At 51.7% G+C, this 20,680-nt stretch overlaps 5 protein-coding genes across 5 annotated transcripts; 4 read left to right on the top strand and 1 right to left on the bottom strand.

The window, feature by feature from the left end:
- Positions 1-132: 132 nt before the first annotated feature.
- On the top strand, positions 133-1,497 carry CC1G_00658 (alpha-ketoglutarate dependent xanthine dioxygenase; the record flags this gene model as incomplete). The annotated part of the gene is made up of 4 exons (XM_001829427.1): positions 133-276; positions 336-398; positions 453-1,061; positions 1,123-1,497. The coding sequence occupies 4 exons, from the start codon at positions 133-135 to the stop codon at positions 1,495-1,497; spliced, it is 1,191 nt and encodes a 396-aa protein (XP_001829479.1).
- A 3,286-nt stretch (positions 1,498-4,783) lies between these two features.
- CC1G_00657 (atypical/Alpha protein kinase) lies at positions 4,784-7,360 on the bottom strand (the record flags this gene model as incomplete). Its single annotated transcript, XM_001829426.2, has 11 exons — positions 4,784-4,964; positions 5,019-5,100; positions 5,158-5,445; positions 5,503-5,731; positions 5,790-5,986; positions 6,043-6,202; positions 6,261-6,459; positions 6,529-6,583; positions 6,661-6,745; positions 6,808-7,176; positions 7,235-7,360. The coding sequence occupies 11 exons, from the start codon at positions 7,358-7,360 to the stop codon at positions 4,784-4,786; spliced, it is 1,971 nt and encodes a 656-aa protein (XP_001829478.2).
- A 328-nt stretch (positions 7,361-7,688) lies between these two features.
- CC1G_00656 (hypothetical protein) lies at positions 7,689-9,331 on the top strand (the record flags this gene model as incomplete). The annotated part of the gene is made up of 7 exons (XM_001829425.1): positions 7,689-7,731; positions 7,791-7,899; positions 7,954-8,133; positions 8,201-8,505; positions 8,563-8,635; positions 8,697-8,882; positions 8,932-9,331. The coding sequence occupies 7 exons, from the start codon at positions 7,689-7,691 to the stop codon at positions 9,329-9,331; spliced, it is 1,296 nt and encodes a 431-aa protein (XP_001829477.1).
- Positions 9,332-9,831: 500 nt separating this feature from the next.
- CC1G_00655 (hypothetical protein) lies at positions 9,832-14,473 on the top strand (the record flags this gene model as incomplete). The annotated part of the gene is made up of 3 exons (XM_001829424.2): positions 9,832-11,356; positions 11,425-13,463; positions 13,538-14,473. 3 exons carry the CDS (start codon positions 9,832-9,834, stop codon positions 14,471-14,473), a joined length of 4,500 nt encoding a protein of 1,499 aa, XP_001829476.2.
- Positions 14,474-16,314: 1,841 nt separating this feature from the next.
- Positions 16,315-20,646, top strand: CC1G_00654 (AGC/AGC-Unique protein kinase; the record flags this gene model as incomplete). The annotated part of the gene is made up of 7 exons (XM_001829423.1): positions 16,315-16,447; positions 16,558-18,002; positions 18,050-18,568; positions 18,627-18,740; positions 18,797-18,867; positions 18,926-18,960; positions 19,016-20,646. The coding sequence occupies 7 exons, from the start codon at positions 16,315-16,317 to the stop codon at positions 20,644-20,646; spliced, it is 3,948 nt and encodes a 1,315-aa protein (XP_001829475.1).
- Between the last annotated feature and the right edge of the window lie 34 nt (positions 20,647-20,680).

Here is a 20,680-nt window from a genome sequence, read left to right as displayed (position 1 = left end):
TCAATCAATATGCTGGGCAATCACGTACACTGGCACATGCTTCGGTGCAGTGGCCGCTCTACTATAAATAGGCTCTGCTATCATCCTCTTACGACTATCTCCCGTTCCCATCTTCCCGCAGGAACGACTCCCATGGCCATTGAACTCGTCCCCCTCCCCCTGCCCGCTTCAGCAGACGCTTCCAAGTTCGCAGACTTTGGTCGAGAAGTCAAGGGTGTCGATCCTGGCAACTTGACGGACGACGACTTTAAGAAGATCCATGATGGGCTGTACAAGGTGCGTGGTCTCCTTTCTCGTCGTCGTGGTACCATGGACCAACCAGCGTCGTCATACAGCATGGTATCTTGCTCTTCAGGAATGCGAATATGACACCCGAGCAGCAGTACTTGCTCACCAAGGTACTATCACGCCATGCACGGACCATTCGAAGAGCGCTCAGCCCACTCTCATAGAAATTCGATCCTCAGTCTGAGAGCTATGGTCACGGCAACAACAAGACTGGCGAAACCAAGAAGTCGATCTTGCATCCCGACCTCAAGACGATCCCCTCTGTCCCACAAGTCCAGCTTATCGGCAACGGCACCGTCTACGACCACTGGGGCCTCGCCGAAGCGAAGCTCAAGCACCCTTCCCACACCACCTTCCACAAGACCGTCGTCTCGCCTGAGGACAACGATAAAGGTGTGACGCGGTTCTACCGCTGGCATATCGACGCTGCGCTGTACGACCTCAACCCACCCCGGGTAACGACCCTCTATGGGCTTACCGTCCCACAAGGCCCCACCCAGGTGTGCAGATATGATGACGGCACAGGGGACGAGTTGCCTGTTCCGCTTGGCACGACCGCGTTCGTGTCGGGCAAGACGATGTTTGACATTCTGCCCAAGGAGTATAAGAGTTTGGCCGTGAGGACTAAAGTCAAGTATGCGCCTCATCCGTATGTCTGGATGGCTCCTGCCAAGGCCATGTCCACTGGTTTGGGGATTGAGTCGGAAGGGTTGGAGTTGCCTCTTGACGAGCTCCCGCCTTGGGAGGAAGCGAAGATCAAGCTTTTCCCCGTGGTGCGCAGTTATCCCGTTGAATCTTCGTCATTCCATAAACTGACGTTGGATGTCGCTGCAGCTGTGGAAGAACCCTGTGACGGGCAACCTCCACTTCCAGGTCCACCCCTGCGGCGCACAAGAACTTCACATCGCTCCTCTTCCCTCAGGTGCCTCCCTAGAAGGCGCCCTGTACCCCAACGGAGCCAAGATCACCGACCTTGAAGAAGTCCGTAAGATCTTGTACAAGATGCAGCGACCTGCGATCGCGCCTTCTCTTGTCTACCCTCACGACTGGAAGGAGAACGACTTTGTGTTGTTCCATAACAGGGGTGTGCTGCATACTGTCGTTGGGGCGTTTAAGCCTGATCAGGTTAGAGCGTTCCACCAGTGCAATTTGGCTGCCTCGGACGAGCCTGTTGGGCCTTCTGAAGAGGATGTGGATGCTTGGGCTTAAGGGGGCTTTGTTCCTTTTCGCCTTGCTTTGCTGGTGTCGTCCGGTTCTCCGCCCGCGTCGGTTTTCGTCTCCTTGCATTCTATCCCTTGACTTTTTTTTTTATCTTTTCACGAACGCAATGCTTCATCTTGAATTTGTACGAGTACCTACCACGCATTTTCATGTCTCTCTCATCCTGCATTTGTAACATCACCCACCTGCATTGCATCGTTCTCCTCTCTCTGTTTCATCGTTATCTCTTTTTGCTTTGATTAGTTGTCATCGGACCTAGTCCGACAGCAGTCCGGACGCTTAAGTAGTATCAGTGCGATTTCCAATGAATTCCAATCGTACTTTCCATTATTCCTACTAGGATTTCGTTATGATCTTCAAGGATGTTGTCCTATAGGCACCAATCGCCGGTCAGCATCAGCTATATTTTTTGAGCCACGAAATGAATGACATGTGTTCGATTGACATGAACTATCAAGTTTCTAGTAGGACTCCCCTACACCAGCGCTCCCAGCGCTAGTGCCAGAGACCAAACAGTGCGTCTAATTCGACTCGAAGTGCACACCAGTGGCACAGACGATGTCGGAGAGTCGACCAGCGGATGTGCTCAAATATTAATAGCAGCTTCAGTTCATGAATAAAGACAACGATGATTCTCGAACTCCTGGATCCAACTTGAAGAGTCTAGGTTCTAACCTAGAAAACACGTTGTATTCCAGTAGTCACCATTCTGGGCGATGTAGTACTTATTTTGAAGACCGATTTGAGAGGGGTATTTAGGTTGCTCAACTTGGATCGGGACCCTCAAAAGTTAAGCGCCAGCCACCATCGCGTAATTGTTTGGACTTTTGAAGCGCCTCGAGGCGCCTTCACGACCAACCTAACCCAGTCCGATAAAGGTACGCTCCCATGGTCACGCCTGGCCCTTTTGCTCGTCAGTAGTGAAAACGTGCGGTTGCCTCATGGTTCCAACAATCACAACACATCGCTTTAATAATGACCTGGGATGAGTCGGTATGAATCATCTCTATCAGTTGTGATATGTACCAAGGGTTGGTACATATGTCAGACCCTGGAAAATTGGAACCTGACTGTGATATATACCTTTTGTACTTACAAACCGGTGTTACATGTACAAAAGGTGGAGGGAAGGATGAATGGAAGTAAGGAAGCCATGCTGATGTACGTACCATGAGGTCACACCGACCCGTTTACGTTGTTTTTTCAATTAAAGAAATGTTCCCCCGGATGTATGTATGTCGATGTGCCTTCGGAGGATCAAGCTTTCGGGGATGCGAAAGGGGAGAAAGAGGGGTCCGATTCGCCAAGTTCGCGAAGTAAGTATGTGAGTCCGACGTATTTCGGCAAGAGGGGTGGGTGCAGACTGGGTGCAGACTGGAGGATGGACAAGAAAGACGTGAGAGGTTTGAACTTCGAAGGGCAGTCAGGGCTCGCAGAAAGTAAGAAAGCTGCGTCATGAGACAAACATAGAACATGCGGAACATAGCTTTCACCGGTGTTCAAGTTCTAAATTAAATCTCGGAACATGGTAGGGTGCTGTTCTTTGTCGGATTCAGAGTGCAAAGAGCAAGACCCTGCTTGGGCACCGGTCAGGTTTAGACAGCTTGTAAAGGGGTCGGCTTGGAAATTAGAACCTGCGAGTTCGCCGATGCTTCGGGGATTTTGACGTGGTCAACTTCGTTTTGACAAGATAAGATTATTTGGGTTGGGCAGAAGAGAGGGGCGGGGGATGCTAGACTCTTTACCGCTCGTGTTTAGCATCATGTCGGATCGAGGCGATGGTACGGGCATTTAATCAACCCCCGTTCCATGCAACTTGACTAGTGCGCGGAGGGAGGAAGGGAACGAAAGTATCGCCAGGAAGAATGAGGCTAGCTCGACCTCGTGTGCCGACTGGGACGAGTAAAGTTATAGCCTCAGCCATGTGGTCTGCTCATAGTACCTTCGTAGCTCACAGGTCGGCAGATGGGAGGCATGCAAGGGGGGAAGCGCAGGATGTAAAGCTTAACAACGATCTCTAGACTGGAGATCGTCCAAGTAGGCTTTATACTTTCTGCCAGCCAGCGATAGAGAGATAAAGTCGAAAGTCGGGCCATATCCTTGGGATAGGAAGTGAGCGCGAAATCTGTTGCCGCCGCCCTTGTACTGCGATGGTAGAAGAGAATGGAGCCTCTGGTAGGTTGTTGTTGACCCGATAAGCTTTTGTTGCAGACCCTTGAGCCCTTTTCGACTAATGCGGAGAAGGAGGGTGATCTTCGCGTTGGTCGTTCGGTTCCCCGGGACCCATCCTGTGAACACAAGATTCCTGTGTTTTTTTCCCTTTTTGCAAACGCGTTGCGAGGTGGAGTGTGGATGTTGTGAAGCTCGTGGTGTTGGTATCATTTTTAATTTTCAATTCTGGAGAAGTGGCTTGATGGGGGCGTCCGAGGGAGGACACAAGTGACACAATGACCCAGAAAGCACAGCCTGAAACACCAGAAGGTCGAGATAAAAAGTCTCCAAGGCGATAGGCAGGAGAACGACGTCGAATAGCCGTTGGACAAAAACGCGTGAAGGGGAAGATGAGGCTGAGGAATGAAGATAGGAGGAAGGATATCGGCGGAACTTTGGTGCGCCGGGAATGGCCAAGAGATCATCTCGACTGAAATGGCTAGATTTCCCAGTCCAGACGAGCGTTGTGCGCGAGGTTCGCTGGCTGACTGGGAGTGCAATAAGGACCAGTTGGAGGGATATTTTATTTAAATTTAATCTATGGCGATCCAGGGGGAGATTTGAATATGGCTTCCATGACAATCAAGTACGGTACGCCGGAGTTCCATGGATGGATTTTCCCATCACGCGAGAATTTCCACGCGCGGCAAGCCGGCCCTAAAGTATTTTAATTAGGCGCGCGTGGATCATTGCCCAACCATGACGAGAGAAATAACACTGTAACTCGAGTTACAGTCACAAACATTTTATGATACCTTGAAGGGCCAATTTAGGTAAGCTCTAGACCACGTATATATAAGAAACTTGAATTGGAAACGCTTCGTTCGTCTTGGAGATGGTAAACAATTGAGTGGCACATTCCGTATCCAGGAAACATTCTCAGCTTGCTACCTGTATGCGTGCATTGGGGTTAAAGTGGAATAAAGATTCAATTATTTGGAGAGTGTCAAGTACATTCTTGTATGAGTTTTCGTTATCTAATGAGTTGGGGTAGAGATAAGATAGTGTTTAGTTGCTGTGCAAGATGTTTTGAGTGATTCTAGAAGAAGTCGGACACTGATTTCTAAGTTCTGTTCGTCGGATCGCTTCCCTCCTCTTCGGACTCGGATTCCTGTTCGTCAGATGCAACAGGGGCGAGGGGGAACTGCTTGTCAAAGCCCAGCAAGAGACAGACCTCCTGGCAGACATGTTCCTCAACAAACCTATTGATACCCTCCTGTCCGAAATCACCAATTCCCGAGGCCCTAAGGAAAATGTAAATGAGAAGTACTCGCTTGTACAGTCATCGTTTATCTTACTTATGCTCTGTATGGGTCATGACGTCGAATAAAAGGTAACCATCCTTGTCCTGATTACCTTGGGTTAAAGTTGCAGGTGTACCTGTAGAGTTGGCGTCAAAATGTGTTATTCATACATGCATAGAAAAGGAAAGCTTACCCTGGATATCGGCAAATACAAGAGTACCCTTCGTTACTCCATAGACGTAATGACAGAACGCGTACATGGTGAGATGCTTCATGTCAGTCCGGGTAGACGGGTGGCTGAGCGTGCCATTGAAGCGAATCACCACTTCAGAAGGGTGCTTCCGCTCTCCACACCAAAGGATAAGATTTTCTTCGACTTCAGACTCACTAGGGACACCAAAGAGCTCGTCAGATACGACGCCCGATGCTGGCGAAGGCTTCGAAATCTCTTGATAGAAAGTAGGGATCTCGAAGAAGAAGTCTGAGTGGTGCACCATGTAAGTAAGTTACAGATCGGGTCCTGAAAACCGCCACTTACATTTGTAGACATTCACGTCGGCTTGCTCCGCATCCCGATAGAATGAGTTTAGAAGCCTCTGTCCCAGCCCAGCACGCACGCCCTCAGCACGAATAAGCGAGTTGTGTGTCAAAACGTCGAATTCAGCCTTGGGTGGAGTTCCTGATTTGTCCAACTCGGGGCTGGACAGATTGTCGATCTTAAAGAACCTTTTAACGATTAGGGGAGAGTCGTAGTCGGGAATAGACGCCTAAAGCAATCCCTATGAGAAAACACGATTGAGATCAGCCAAAATCGAATGGACTCACATCAAATACAACTTTCATTGTGCCAGAGGCAAAAAAAGCGTCTGAGATGTAAAGGTCGAGCTTCTCTTTCTTCTCAAACGCTGGATCGCCCTGGTTATTTAAGACCTTGCAGGTAATTCTCTGTACCTCAACTTTCGTCCGAGTCACAAGCTTCTTGGTAGAGAATGAAGTGTGGGCGCCAGAGAAAGAGGATACGGCTGCAAATGTTGATTAGAACTACGACTAGAAGTAGAAAGGGTATAAGGCGACTTACGGACGCAGGAATAGCGCGGAATCTTAGAGATGAGACTCACATTGGAGCTCGTCCCTGCTCTAGCCCGCTTGTTGGCCGATGGGCGAACCAACGAGCTTGAACCAACGCCAATTTGGTCCAAAATGGCTGCTGACCCTTCGCGCTCGAGGCGAGCATAGTACTAAGCACAATAGAACAGTTAGTTTTGTACTGGGATACTGTAGCATATCTGAACGTACCATGTTCATCTTCAGAAACAATTCAAAAGGGACACCCATAGACGGCAATCCTCCTACCCGAGCTCGCCTGGCAGTAGGCCCTGTGAGTGGTACTAGCCAGTTCTGACTCGCACAGAAGCCCTTATAGGCCTCAAGGGTAGCACTCATCCAGCCGTCTGGAATATGCTTGTTCTTTACTCGACGAAGATCAGTTTCTTCCCTGCACAGATATTATTTTTGTGAACCAAGTCAGTATACAGGTTCTTAGGACGGAATAGAGACGACTTACATATAAATAGCCTTGAAATTGCCTTCCTTTCCCCATTCGTCGTTAACCCTTTTCACTAAATATGCGTGGACATCTTAGACGACGATTAGCATAGTCACGAAAAAACGAAATTAACGAGTGGATTGATCTTACCAGACAAGGTCTTGTGAGCGTCAAATGGTATTTCACCGGATCCAAGAGTCCCATCCTCTTGCTTCCAGTTTGTACTTTGCCGAAACTAAAGACAAGAAAAAAACACATTCAGTAAATGATCGACGAGATAGCTAGCACTTCACGTACCGCATAAACAATGGTGATCTGGGCCCTAGACACGGAAGCTGCATCAGCAATCTCCTGTCTTAAGGCATTCTCCCGCTCGTGCAGTGCTGCTGAGCTGAGACGCGTAGTGGCTACGATAACCTCTGGACGGGATCTCGCCCTGATGCGATTCCTAAATTCCTCAGAACGAAGCAAGGAATTATTGGAGAGCGAGTTGTTGATATGGATCGACGGAGGAATGGGGTTTGATCCCATGGGAGTCAGGCTCTGGGATTGCCCAGTCTGCTCGCCTCCATCTCTGCATCCAGGCTTCCCGCAAAGTTGAACACCATTGACAGGGAGCGACATGTTCTGGAAGCATGCCCCGCAAGCGACACACTGAGGCCAGGACTAGAAGAATCAAGAAGTAAAATCAATGTCGATCATTACGTTAAGGGAGAACACTTACCATAATCTGACGGTATGTATCTGAGTTGCGATCGTGGCCTTGTAGCTTCCTACAACGTCCACAGACAGCGCCAGAGGGCATTTGGAATGCCTGGTCACAGAGTGGGCACTCTACAGTCGGCGTCATGGAGAAGCAAGATGATGATGAGGAGCAGGTGAGCGAGCAAGGAAGGACCAAGTCTGTACAAGTATTTATACCTTCCTCTCGTCTTTTTCTCTATTTCTAAAAGGTTCCTTCATGCTCTATGGGTAGAAGGTCGTCGAATAAGTCGAAGACTGGCAGAGTGAAGTGATGTCATATTTTTCTATCGAATTTTCTCGATTTTTCGTGAAGTTCATGTGGACAAGGTTCCGAGACCTAACTTAGACTCGACAACCATTGTGCGTCTAACATCGACGTGACCACGCACTTGAGGCCAATACAAACGGGAGATACTTCCTGCCTGCTCTCCACCATGCCAAACGAACTTGGAAAGAATCAATGGGGCGAAAAGAACTGTAAGTAGAACACATAATAACCTTCAACTTGTGATTTCGTTTGCTTATTTTTGGAATAGACCCTCCAAAAGAAACGCTGAAGACATTTCTTACTATGTATGCCCAACGAGGCCTGTCAATAAAAGAAAAGTTGGTGCGATTAGAAAGAGATTTGGGGCTTGTAATTAAGTGAGTTTTACAGTTTGTCGATCACCGGCGTTCTTGCTTGATCTCGTTTATCAGAAAATCAAAGCTCAATGAATTAGAGCGCGATTTACGGATACCGTCTGTACGTCGCCCTTTCCGGACGGAGGAGGAGCTCGATAGAGAGGTGTTGAAGGCAGTGGAGGCCGACGTTGCACAAGGGAATGGACCTTCCACCATTAAGTCCATGCTCAAGGATGACTTAATTATGGTGTCCCGGTGCGTACCTCACAGGCTTGGGCCATAGCTTTCGTACTGAATTGCCCCTCCTTTTCTATTTCGTCAGTCGTAAAGTTCGCGAAATCATGCATCGTGTTGCGCCGGAAGGATTTGACAAACGGTTTCCCGGAAAGCGCAAAGGCCTCATCCCACGTACTGCGCTCCTTTCCATTGGCCCATTCCGTGAGGTATCTGGAGACGGCCATGAGAAGCTTAACGCCCAGGCGCTTCAAATGGGATCGATTGGCTTGTCAATTTACGCCTATCGCGATAAATTCTCTGGCTTCCTGCTCAAGATTGATGTCCTACCAAATATCCGGAAGTCAGCTGCCATGGGGTACGTCTACTTAGATCTTATCTACGAGTATAAAGGTATGTATTAGTACGTCCCACTGGCCTGTGACTTGTGATCTCACAGAACTCTGACAGGAATCCCCGTGCAGCTTACTACAGACAAAGGGTCGGAGATCGGGTACCAACAGGTCATACAGGACGCATTACGGTAGGCTATATATTAACTCACTTAATTTCCATCGAGTATCTGATATTCTACCCTCATATAGGGCTATTCTTGCGCCAGATATCGATCCAGAAGTGGATCCGTCTGCTGTTGCTATCAAGAGCGTCCACAACACGATCATTGAATCGTTGTGGAGGTGGCTTCAGAAGACGACAGGCTGGAACCTCAAGGATCTCATTTTGCAAGGAAAAGTCCGTGGTATATTCAACCCCAACATTCCTTCTCACATGTAAGCTAATTCCCAAGACACACGATGCTCCACTGACATTCACTTATAGCCCACTCTTTTATTGGATCTTTGTTCCATTGGTCCAGGAGCATCTGGATCGCTTCCGCACTTATTTTAACAACAGACGAGTGAGGCCGCAAGATGACAAGATCTTACCCTCAAAGCACATTCCTGCAGACGCCCTTGAGCACCCGGACTTGTACATTCCGGGGACCAAGAGCTGTCTAATCGATGTACCTTCGGAGTTGGTTGATGATTGCCGAAGGTACCTGGAAGAGGATGTTGGACCCCGAGAGAATTATCTCTCATGGTTTAGCGAAGACTTCGACGTGATCGCTGGATTGGTTTATGACGATATTGGGTCACCAAAGGTCACTACTCAGACGGCCTGGGATGTCTTCGCAAGGATGGCTGGCCCGGTTTCTGATTTATATCACGATGAATTTTAATATATAGTTATACGTACGCTAACTACTGTACTTCGACCATCCATCTGCCTTCTACAACAAATCAAGTGACGTTTGAGTTGGAGATATGAAGTAGATATGAAGTGAATAAGTGCGCGCCGAATGTGCTTTAGGGCCGGCTTGCCGCGCGTGATGGGAAAATCCATCCATGGAACTCCGGCGTACCGTAATCAAGGGGGAAAGAAGAAAAACGGAGTTGTTGACTGAGCGGAACGTGTAAACAAACCTGTCAGAGTTCCAGACGTCAACTGCATCGCTTGGCCCACCAAGCAGACCAGTCTTTTTGCAACCGGTCATCCACAACTTTCTTCTCTTTCTCCTCATCGTCCATCACTTTCTTCTCATCGTCCTCATCGACGTCGCTGCCGTCGTCGCCGACAACACTGGCCCATACGGCGCTACCACAGCTCTATATAAAGCCTGCGACAAAAGCACCGAGGACCGCTTGCGGCCCTGTCAAGAGCCTATAACTGTCTTTGCCAATGACGCTCTTGGGTGGGCTGTTCTCAAGAAAGAGCAAAGGCAGAAACAAGGAACAGCAGGCGTCCAGCGTCGCCAGCGCCCCCGCCGCCACCAGCGAAGACATCGACTCGACGCTCTCCTCGCCAACGGCCTCGTACGTCACTCCGGATAAACACGTACCGTCTGTTCCAAATGGCAAGAGTTACCTGCATCCTGATTCTGCCAGAGACATTCACACGAACTTGAACGACCACCGTCCATCGTTGGAGATGATGCCCTCGACGTCCAAGCTGCGTATCTTTGGCCGGAAAAAGTCCTCAATCAAGCCGCCAGAGTCGACGAACGACAATGACTACGACAATGCATTCGGTACTTCACCCAGACCGCCCTACATGGGGCGCATCAGTACCAGCAGCGCAGCCTCCGACAGTGAAACGGCAGATCCCCGACGTTTGCGACCTCCACCCTCCAAGTCTGCTATATTCGCTGCCTACAACGACCCCCACAGTGCACTCTCTACGCGTTCCCTACCTAATGAAGGCTATCACACTCGTTCAGAATCACCGCAACCATCTGCACCACCACCACCACCCACAAAGCGGCCGTCCTTATTTTCCTGGACGAAATCTTCGTCGTCCAAGGCGCTCCCTATACCTCCGAAAGACCCGAAGAAGCTAGCACCCATCGACACCCACAACGTCGGCGAGTCGCCAGAGTCTTCGTTCAACCTCAAGTCTTTCCGCCACGTCGGGCCCTCAAGCCCGGCGCATTCCAACTCAAACCCAAACGCCTCAAACGTCTCCCTGCACACGCCCGCGCCGCGGCCGCGTGCTGAGCCTGTGCACTCAGACTCGTCACACCGAATTTCAGTCGCAGCATTCAGGGAAGCACAAGCACGCCGAAGTTTGGCTGGATCACCCTCTCCTTCACTTGGCCGTTCGCCTAGTCCGCTACCAAATTCCCCATCGTTGCCGCCCGATGTTCCCCGAGGACCCATTGCTTCGAGCTCACGGCCGCCGCGACCGTCCCCTCAGCCCTCGCCATCAACGTCATATTCGACGCAGCTCAATCAGCGCAAGTCTGGAATGTCCTTCGCGGCAACATCTCTCTTTGCATCAGACACGGATGATTCTGATTCTTCATCTGAACACGAAGAGTCGGACGATGATGGAACTTATACCCAAGCCCAAAGGGGACGGCAGCCAACGTCGAGGCTGCCCTTGACTCACAAAGGGCGAGCAAAGTCGGATATGGGACATGGTGCAATATTGGACAGGAGGACACCAACTCGTTCCGCACCCAAATCACACGTTGGCCACGATTGGTCCTCACGGCAAGAGTCTCCTTCACATTCACGTCCGAACTCGCAGGCGTTGTTATCCAACTATGCGGCACAAGAAGCAATGCCTACATCTGAATCAGGCCTTGGCCATTATGCCGGGGGCCAGAGACCGCGTGCGAGTGCTTCCACGAGTGCACTCACACCATCTGCTGCTGCCAAACGCGCGAGCGTCCTAGCTGCAGCAAATGCTGGTACGGAGGCCGGTGAGTGATTCCCGTCTGTTGAATGGAAGCACGTTCCATCTGACTGATCTCTTCATTCATTTTTCCAGATACCATTAACCAATACAAACGTGCTTCCCGACACATTCGCGACTCCTCCATACATTCCAATCCTCCAGAACCACCATCTATGACGACGAACAAGAAGGCATCGACGAATCTGGGCCACGGAAATTTCCCTCTCCAACAAACCCCGTCCAGCGACTCGGACTCTGATTCCGACAATGCTCCTCTTGCAACACTCGTCCCTCCTCGACGACCGGGAAGCGCCATGTCGTCATATTCTAATGGGAACGCGTCGACGCGCTCAGGTGGACAGCATAAACCGTTGATCGACATCAAAGAACTGGTTGCGACAAAGCCCGCTCCCAGCCTTCCGCGACCCGCAGGTTCGCCTGGGAAGTCGATGGAAGGTTTTACACCTGGAAGGACGCTCCTATCAGGAATGGACTCCTCGTCTCGACCGGATCTCCGACGACCTCCCTCGCCAACACATTCAGTGGTCAGCAAGATCCCGCCTGTCAACTTTATCTCCCCTCCATCGACCCCAGGTCAGGAGGAAGTGAAGAGGATGGGAATCCCTCCGAGAAGCTCGACAATGCCGTTACCTATGGCTTCGAGTTCGTCGTTGGGAGGCAACGAGTCGACCCCAGATGGGGAGAGGAAGCGGGACGCGTTGTCAGAGAGGTTGTCCAAGGTGGTGAAGAGCACGGTTGGGCCTTCTCAGCTCAATCCGGAACGGTCAAACTCAGCGCCGCTTCTGTCAATCTCACGAAGCACGACTCCAGTTGGTGATCTCAACAAACCGCTCCCACCGCCAGAATCTCCGTCTGTTCGCAACTTTTTGGAACCGCAGCGAAGCGAGAGTCCGAAGGATTTGAATTCGAATATCAAAGCCCCTGTTGCGAAGCGCACCAAGTCAAACACGCTCGACATTCCTGCCTCGACATCAGCAGCGACCATCCGGCCACGCCCAGTCTCCAAACCCAGTCCTCCTGACCCTAGTCTTGCAGATCTCCTTGGAGTTGCAGGGATGAAGTTGATCTCGCGAAATGGTGAAGATTCGCCGTCTGATTCGGAGTCTGAGACTTCCGATTCTAGCGAGAGTGATAGCGATGGATATGGGTATGATAGTGTGTCGGGGAAGAAGGATCCGTTGAGGAAGAAGAGTGCTGTTGAGGAGCCTAAGGAGGAGAAGATTGTCCCTATCCCGATCAAGCAGCGTCAACCCGCCCCGTCGTTTAGTGTCACTTCTCGACCTCCAATCTCGCGTAGTCCGACTAAGCAGAGCAACGCCCTTTCGACCGTCAGCAGTACCAGTGGATCGAGTAATGCTGGAAGTGTGGTGGGAGGATCGTCAACGAGGTCGTCCATGAACCTTATGACTTTACCTTCAACCACGGTCACTTCATCTTCGTCTTCGACATTCAATGCGAGGAAGAGGAGCAGTACGCTTGCGACTCCTGGTGGAACGTCGAACTACTTGTCGCCCAGTCCACCCTTTGCGAATGGCAGTTCGTCGAGGAGCACACCTCCACCGGACAGTCCGAACAGCGACAGGACGAACGCACTCCGGGCTGTTGGTGCGACGATTGCGATGCAGCCTCAGCCTAGGCAGCGGAGTTCGACTTTGGTGCCTATGCTTTCGCCTCCGCAAGGTGGTACGCCTCCGCCTCACATGCCCAGCCGACCATTTGCCGTCCGCCGAGACAGTCCCGCGAGCTCAACGGGCGACTCGAGTAGCGGCCGTGCCCCTCTCACGCCCCGAGATGGCTCTGATATCGGTATCAACACTCGGAGTAAAGACTCGGCACTTAAGACCGACTCTGTACAACAATACAGCGGGGGTGCGAGTGGACTGGGTATGTCCGCCAAGACGAAGCAAAAGTTGAAGAGGCGGAGTGTGAGCTTTGATGATGAGCCGAGGGATCTGGTGGAGTTTAGGTCTAGTCGAGCGTCGAGGGATTTGACGAAGCTTACTGGGGGCGATTCGGGTAAAGCGAAAGAGAAGGAGCGGAGGAGTGTGGAGGTTGAGATGGAAGAGAGGAGGAAGGAACGGAGGAGGGAGGAGGCGAAGGCTGCTATTGAGGTAAGAAGGTCTTGTCGTTTCCTTGGAGTGGAAGGTTTTAATAATATTCTTTATTCCTTTTTCTTCTTGTCTAGCTCGGCGAAGTGGTCAATGGCCGTGGTCCAATCTTGGACGACGACGACGATCTTCCTATGAACCCTCGGATGTCGACCATGAATCCTATGATGATGGGTATGCAGCCTCAGATTGGGTTCCCGGGTGTACCTGGAGGCGGAGCGACATGGGGTATGAACATGAACATGAACCTCAACATGGCGATGCAGCATGGCCCCATGCCCAGCCCAGGCATGCTCTCCCCGGCGCAATTCATGCTCCCGCAACCAGCCTCCAACGATCCAGCCTTCCTCGCCGCGCACCAACAAGCGATGATGATCGCGAAGCAGGCGTACCAGATGGCGGTGGCGCAGCAGGCTATGGCGGCTGCTGCCGACGAGTGGGAGCGCAGTTCGAATATGGGCGGGTTTGGTGGGAGTGTGTATGGTGGTGTAGGGGGGAGTGGGGGGAGTGTTGGGCCTGGGTCGATGATTACGCCGTATGGTATGGGGATGGGTATGATGGGTATGGGGCAGCCTAATAATTGGTCGACTGGGTCGGCGATTATGGGTCCCAGCGCGAGTTCGCGGTCGATGTATGGTGGGATGAGTAGTTCGAGGAGTGAGTATGGGGGAGGGATGATGTCTTCTGGCGGGGGCAGGAGCTCGGTTGCGATGGGTAACTGGAGTAGCTCGAGGAGTTCGTACGGGGAGATTGGGGCTGCCTCGGGTGGTGGCGGTAGGAGCCGGCATGTATCGACTGGGGCGAGGGATTCGATATATGGTGGACATGGGAATGTGCCACCTGTGCCGGCTATACCTAGTGGTGGAGGTGATCGGTCGTCTATCGTTGGATCGTCCAAGGCCGGTCCGAGGCAGAGGACGACGAGTCAGCCTGCGTTGAGTTCTGGGAGGGCTGGACATGGTGCGTTGAGGAAGGCTCCGCCGCCTTCGAGTTGGAAAGCTAGTGGATTCTAGCTGTTTTGTTTTTCCATGGAGACGCTTTTCTATCTTACTAGAACGGTCTCGGGGTTCTTTTCTTGTTATTTTTTGGGGGTGGATTTTCTCTCTCTCTTTTCTGTCTTGTTCCCTTCATTCACTCGTCAATGTAATTCTTTTCTTCATGATTTTGTCCCTCTCTCTCTGCTGCATGCTGCTACTATACCATCCTTCCTGTTTCCTTATTCTCTCGTATTGCCTTCCAAGAGTCCTGCTATCTCCATACGTTTGGTACTCTAGTACACCCGCTCTTTTTGACTATATCCTATCCTATCCACTCTTTCCCTTTTATCCATACGTCTCTCTTTCTTCTCTCTCTCTCTTCACACCACCATCCACATCACTTGCTATTTAGTTAGCTCCGTTATATTCTTCAGAGACTTTTTTCTCTTTACTAGGTACCTCCACCCACTATTCGCCTACTTGCATCATATACCGACTGAACAACCAAGCATCATGGACTGTCTTTCAATTCTTTTTCTTTTTAAAATTGTAGGAATTGTTTTCTCTCTGTCTCTCTCTCTCTCTGTCGCCCTCTCTTTTTGTTCGTTTCTTGTTTTAGTAGTGAAGCAATAGAGTGAAATTCGTGAATTGACTGAAGACAATACAGTATGAATTCCGACCGAAATGAGATTGAATTCCGACCCGAGAGACTAGTATTGAGTCGCGACGGACGCGATAAGGTGGTCATTTCGGTTGTGAAGTTTTGTCGAAAGGAGCTTGAGAACACGGTAATAGGTAGATAATTCGCATCAATGACGTTTGGTGTTCGCTCAACGGCATAGAAATTTGCAGGGTCGGTGGGATGATGTAGGCGCATATCATATACTCCAAGATACTCCAATCGGCGACGGGGAAGTTGGAAATAATATGGAGGAAAGGGCTCCCATTGCAGCCTTGTTGTGGGAAGCTAGTGTCACAGCAAGCTTTGCATCAACACCCCCCTGCTGTGCCTTATCCGCATAATAATAGACAGTGGAACGCCACCATAGACAAAATTAAAGCAGGCCATCACTAGGCTTTGGATCCAGAACTGATTATGCGCTGGCCTGATTTCCCTAGTTCATGGTCGGGGAGACGTCGCGGCATGCAGGCTGGATAGGCATAAAAGTGCATAGCGATTATTCGGTAGAGTAAATAAGAACGCCCACGTTCAAGAAGGAGACCGAGAGATTTAGTGTTTGAAGAACAAAAGTGAGTGCCGAAAGGGGGGAAGTGTTTTGATCACTTTGGGATTGTGGGATTGAGGCCGTGAGTTTATTGAGAGAGGGGTTTGGGTTGTTCAGGTCAACCATCACTCTACACCACACCTCATCCCAACGCTCCTTAATCCTCTTTTTTCTGCTTTATTCTCTCTACTTTTCAAGGGTTTTCCAGGCCGTTTTCGGGCGCGCGCGCGAATCATAGCAAGGGTCACGGCTGATTCCAGTACTAGTTTTAGGCCGGCTGCCTCGAGGCAATCGAAGAGGCCCTGACAACACCAAGAGATTTCCACAACAACTCGTGGCTTCCGGACAGCGCAAACTTTGGACAATCGCACCCAAACAGCTTTGAATCCCGTCTCTGCCTTTCTCTTTTGCCCATCGACCACGACGAGTCCACCCTCCCCCGTCGTCGTCGCCGTCGTCGTCGACCTCAACCCCCGGGTACGGCAACCCACAAGCGTATGCCACAGTCGACCCCCCGGATTCTGTCTATAATACAGTGACTGCCTTTGGGGATCATCAACCCATACATAGCCGCCTGCACATCAACCCCTTGGGTCTGCGCTTTTCGACCAGCTCAATACCCACTCCACCACCAAACCTTACGACGACGATATGCAAGTTGTAGATACCAACATACCCGCCAACCGCAGGCAACCAGTCCGTCTAGATGGCCAAGATGGCCCCTGGAGCGTCAGCGTCGCAGAAACACCCCACGATTCCCGCTCCTACAGTCTTTACATAAAGAGTGAGTCGTCTTTATTCCGCACCCCACTCTGTATACATCGTCGAGCGTGTGCTTTGTCATTTCAACCCATTCTGAATTTGTTTTCTGATTCTAATACGTTATCCTGACAGCGCCGACGCACAACCTCACGCTCACCCGCACTGCCATCGAGATTCTTGAGCTGGACCGAAAACTCCGCGACTCCCATCCTGCCTCCAAGATCCCAGTCCTGCCCATCGACGCCGCATCGCTCCCCATCCCTCCCAAACGCAAGTCAAACTTTTTGAACACTCTTTCTCGTCTTGCGTCCCCGACCTCGAACAAGAATGCCAAATCGGCAGCTCGTCGAGGTGAAAACGCGACGACGGCGACTGCGGTTGTCGCGTCCACACTCCCCACCCCGCCTCTAACCAGCCCCGCAAGCGAGAGCAACGATCCCTTCACTCAGGTCGAGAACCCCAGCGAGCCAAGCCCATCAGCTGCCTCCCCCTCGGCTACCAGCACCGCGATCGCAGCCTATCTCACCACCATCTCCAACGCTCCAGAGTTGCGCAAGGATCGTGTGTGGAAGCGTTTTGTTCGGGTCCGGACGGATGATCTAGAGAGTGTCCGTGTTGAAAGGGCCATTAAACGTGTTCGCTCTGATCTAGCGGCACATGTCGGTGGTCTTGCCAATAACCGTGCTAGTCTCATTGGGAGTGTGCACGCCGAGCATGACAAAGAAAACGCTGATCGAGCAGAGGCTTCGCTGCCCACTCCTGAGGATGACGCTGTGGATTCAGCTGCGCCATCCGGAGGCAATCAGGGTGGTGCTGGGCAAGACCAGAAGGAGGGGGACGATGCTCCAGAAGCCCATGCCCGAGAGGCTACTGCTACTCCTGCTGATGCTCAGGCGGACAACCCTGCAGGAGCGTCAGATGCCGCGCCCGTTCAGGGTGATCAGGCGACCTCGTCTGATGATCAAAAGCACCTTGTCGATGGAGAGGGCCGACCCGCCACCGGAACAGATGAGTCTACCGCTGCTGCACAAGGGCACACTGCCGATGTCGACCAAACTCAAGCTGCTGCTCCTTCCTCTTCGTCTGCTGCGACATCTTCCACTTCTGCAGCTGCTGCAGCTTCCCGTCTCCACCGTTCCCAGTCGTGCGAGCCTGACAAGTCTCACAAGATGGCTAGGGCCTACGCACAGTCCACGACCCCGAGCCAGGACGGCCTCGATGGTGGGATGTCATCACAGATCGAGACCGGCGACGAATCGTCCTTCTCCGCAGCCGTCACCCGCAAACGCAAGAAGAAGAAGAAGTCGTCAAAGAAAGTTACCATAGAAGACTTTGAGATGATTCGTGTGCTTGGGAAGGGTTGTGCTGGTAAAGTGTTGCTTGTTCGACACAAGACTGGCTCGGGCCTGTTCGCTCTCAAGGCTATCACGAAACGACACGTTTTGGCGCATCAAGAGCTGCAGCATACGTTGACGGAACAGGCTGTTCTAAAACGGATGGCCGCGGAGTCGAAAGATCCCTTTGTCGTCAAGCTGTGGTGGAGTTTCCATGATAAAGAGAACCTCTTCTTGGTTATGGTATGCATTATGTTCTCCAGTTGACTCGTTTATTTATGTTTTTTTAGGACTTCCACCCCGGAGGTGATCTTGCGACCCAACTGGCTCGTTGGGGCCGACTCAGCAGGGACCGAACCCGTTTCTACGCCGCTGAAATCGTCGAAGGTGTCGAAGGCCTCCACGCCGCCGGTGTCATCTACCGCGACCTCAAGCCCGAAAACATCCTCATCGCCGCGGACGGGCACATCGTTCTCACTGATTTCGGTCTCTCCAAGGAGTTCTCCCGTCCCCACTTGTCCGCTGCTTCTTCAGCTCCGATGACTCCGAGTGGAAGTCGTTCGAGCGATTTCTATTCGAGTGCGCCCGGGACCCCACATAGTGTGATGCCTCCGTGGATGAAGCCTGATAAGAATGGCGAAATGATGTACGGGTGGCCAGGTCAGCCGATTGGGAATCCGGATGTGACCACTACGTTCTGTGGGACGGCCGAGTACCTTGCGCCTGAGGTTATCCAAGGCTTGCCGTATTCGTACGAGGTGGATTGGTGGAGTTTTGGAACCATGTTGTATGAGATGTTGACTGGCATGGTGAGTGTCCTTTTCCTGTGGCTGTTTGTGGGCGAGCGCTGATAACCCGGGTCTGCAGACTCCATTCTATGCCAACAACCATTCCGACATGTATGTGAGGGTGTTGCAGGACGAGTTGACATTCCCGGATGAGAGGGTTATGGATCAGGATACCAAGAGCTTGATTCGTGGTGTAAGTCTCGATCCTTGACTCTGCGCGAGGCTTGTTCTAAATTATCCTCCATATAGCTCTTGCAAAAGAATCCCGACCTCCGAATTCGTGAACCTAGGATCAAGAAACACCCCTATTTCTCCATGATGTGGGTTTTGAGCGTCCTCCAAGCAAGATGTGTACTGACGAATATGGTTTCCCAACAGCGACTGGTGTCACGTCTACTACAAGCGGTACATTCGTAAGTTCTTTCATTTCACCTCCTTTCGTTCCAATCTGACAATGATGGAATGTAGCTCCATATGTCCCTCCTGTCGACCGCACGGTTGCATACGACACCCAAAACTTCGATGAAACCTTCCTCGACATGGAACCTGTTTTGGACGAATACGTCGACGAGACTGGCCAAGCCACCGACACTGATGCCGAGCCTCAGACCGATACCGACCGGACTGACGGTGATACCAACACCACGCCTTCTCAATCGCGCAGTTCTTCCGTCCGTCCTGCTTCTCGAACGGCAAACGAGGAAGAAGACGACAGTGTGGACGTGTTCGATGGGTACTCGTTCAAGGGTCGACACTCGATACTTATGGACGATGACGACGAGGACGGTGACGAGGTTGACAGTGAAGAGGGTGAGGATGACGAGAGTATGGATCAGGATGGCAGCTCTTCGATGATGACTGGGGAGACCAAGTCGGAGGGCGATACGATTGATGAGGATGAGGTTCGTCAGCAACAACGTGAGGAGGATGGTGCTACTTCAGAGTTGGAGCCCAAGACGCCTGAAGCAAGGCCTTCGGCTTTGCCTCCTGTCGACGACGCCGCACCACCAAAACCAGCGCAGCCTCAACCACCACAGCAAAGTCCACCGCCACCAACTCCGCCCGCCAAAACACGCGAACCTTCAAAGGTACACGAGCCTGTCGTCCCCAAGGATTCGTTGCCGAGCGCTTCCGAGGAAGAGCTGTTGGCCAATGCCAGTGTCGCTGTCGAGCTCGAAGAGCAACTCGAGTACCAGGCCAAGGAAGAAGAGGCGTACAAGCGAGCTACCATCATCGCCGATCCGAATGGACGACCTGTCAATGGACGACACACACCACCTCCCAAAGCAAGTGGCAGCCGTGCTCAAGGACGTACCAAACGACGCGAGAAATCTGGTGTTCCGGCATTGGACAAGTATCTGTCTGATGGTGGTGATGATGAGCCTGAGATGACTGAGCCTGAGCGGGATGAAGAAGATGAGGACTGGGATTTTGTCGAGGCTGGGGATGGGGAAGACAGGAACGGCGCCAAGGGAACGAGTTTGTGGGCTCGTGGTGTGGTGGATCGGTACAAACTCGCGGTGTTCCGCAAGGGGTCGACACCAAGTCAGCAGCGTTCGGTCTCCGGGATGTCAAAATCGTCTCAGGTATCGGAGGGTGGTACTGGAGCCGAGTCCCCTTCTCCTTCTAGCCGCCGTGGTCGAGGCACCGGCTTGAACTTCCGCAAACATCCCCGCCAATTCCTCCGTCCCAAAGCCCCACCATCGAGTTATACGAATTCGACGAGGTCGTTCTCTGCGACTGCTTCGAGTTCGCTTTCCGCTGCTGCTTCAAAATCGATGTCGATGCCTACTGGAAGTGGATTGTTGACCCCCGTGAACACGTCCATGTTCTCGCCCTCCCTCAAGTCGAAGGAATCGGCAGTCTCGATGGACGCGAAGAGCATGTCATCGGATTACTCTGGGAACGTGATCTCGCCGACTACGCCATCCGCGACGAATGGTGGTCCTGAGCTTGGGTCGCCGCCAGCAGAGGGTGAGCAAGTGGAGAAGCCGCTCAAGAACAAGAAGTTGAAGAAGTACAAGAACAACGCGGAGAAGGTGTTTTCGTTGTTTTCTTCGAATTCGCCTAAACCTCCCCCCGCGTCGGCTACGTCGTAAGGACTGCTGGTTTGGTTCTTGCTTGACGTATGTT

Source organism: Coprinopsis cinerea (assembly GCF_000182895.1).
Source record: "Coprinopsis cinerea okayama7#130 chromosome 1 map unlocalized cont3.1, whole genome shotgun sequence".
Classification (NCBI taxonomy): domain Eukaryota; kingdom Fungi; phylum Basidiomycota; class Agaricomycetes; order Agaricales; family Psathyrellaceae; genus Coprinopsis; species Coprinopsis cinerea.
Note: the sequence above shows the minus strand (reverse complement) of the source record. Positions and strands in the feature narration are given on the sequence as shown.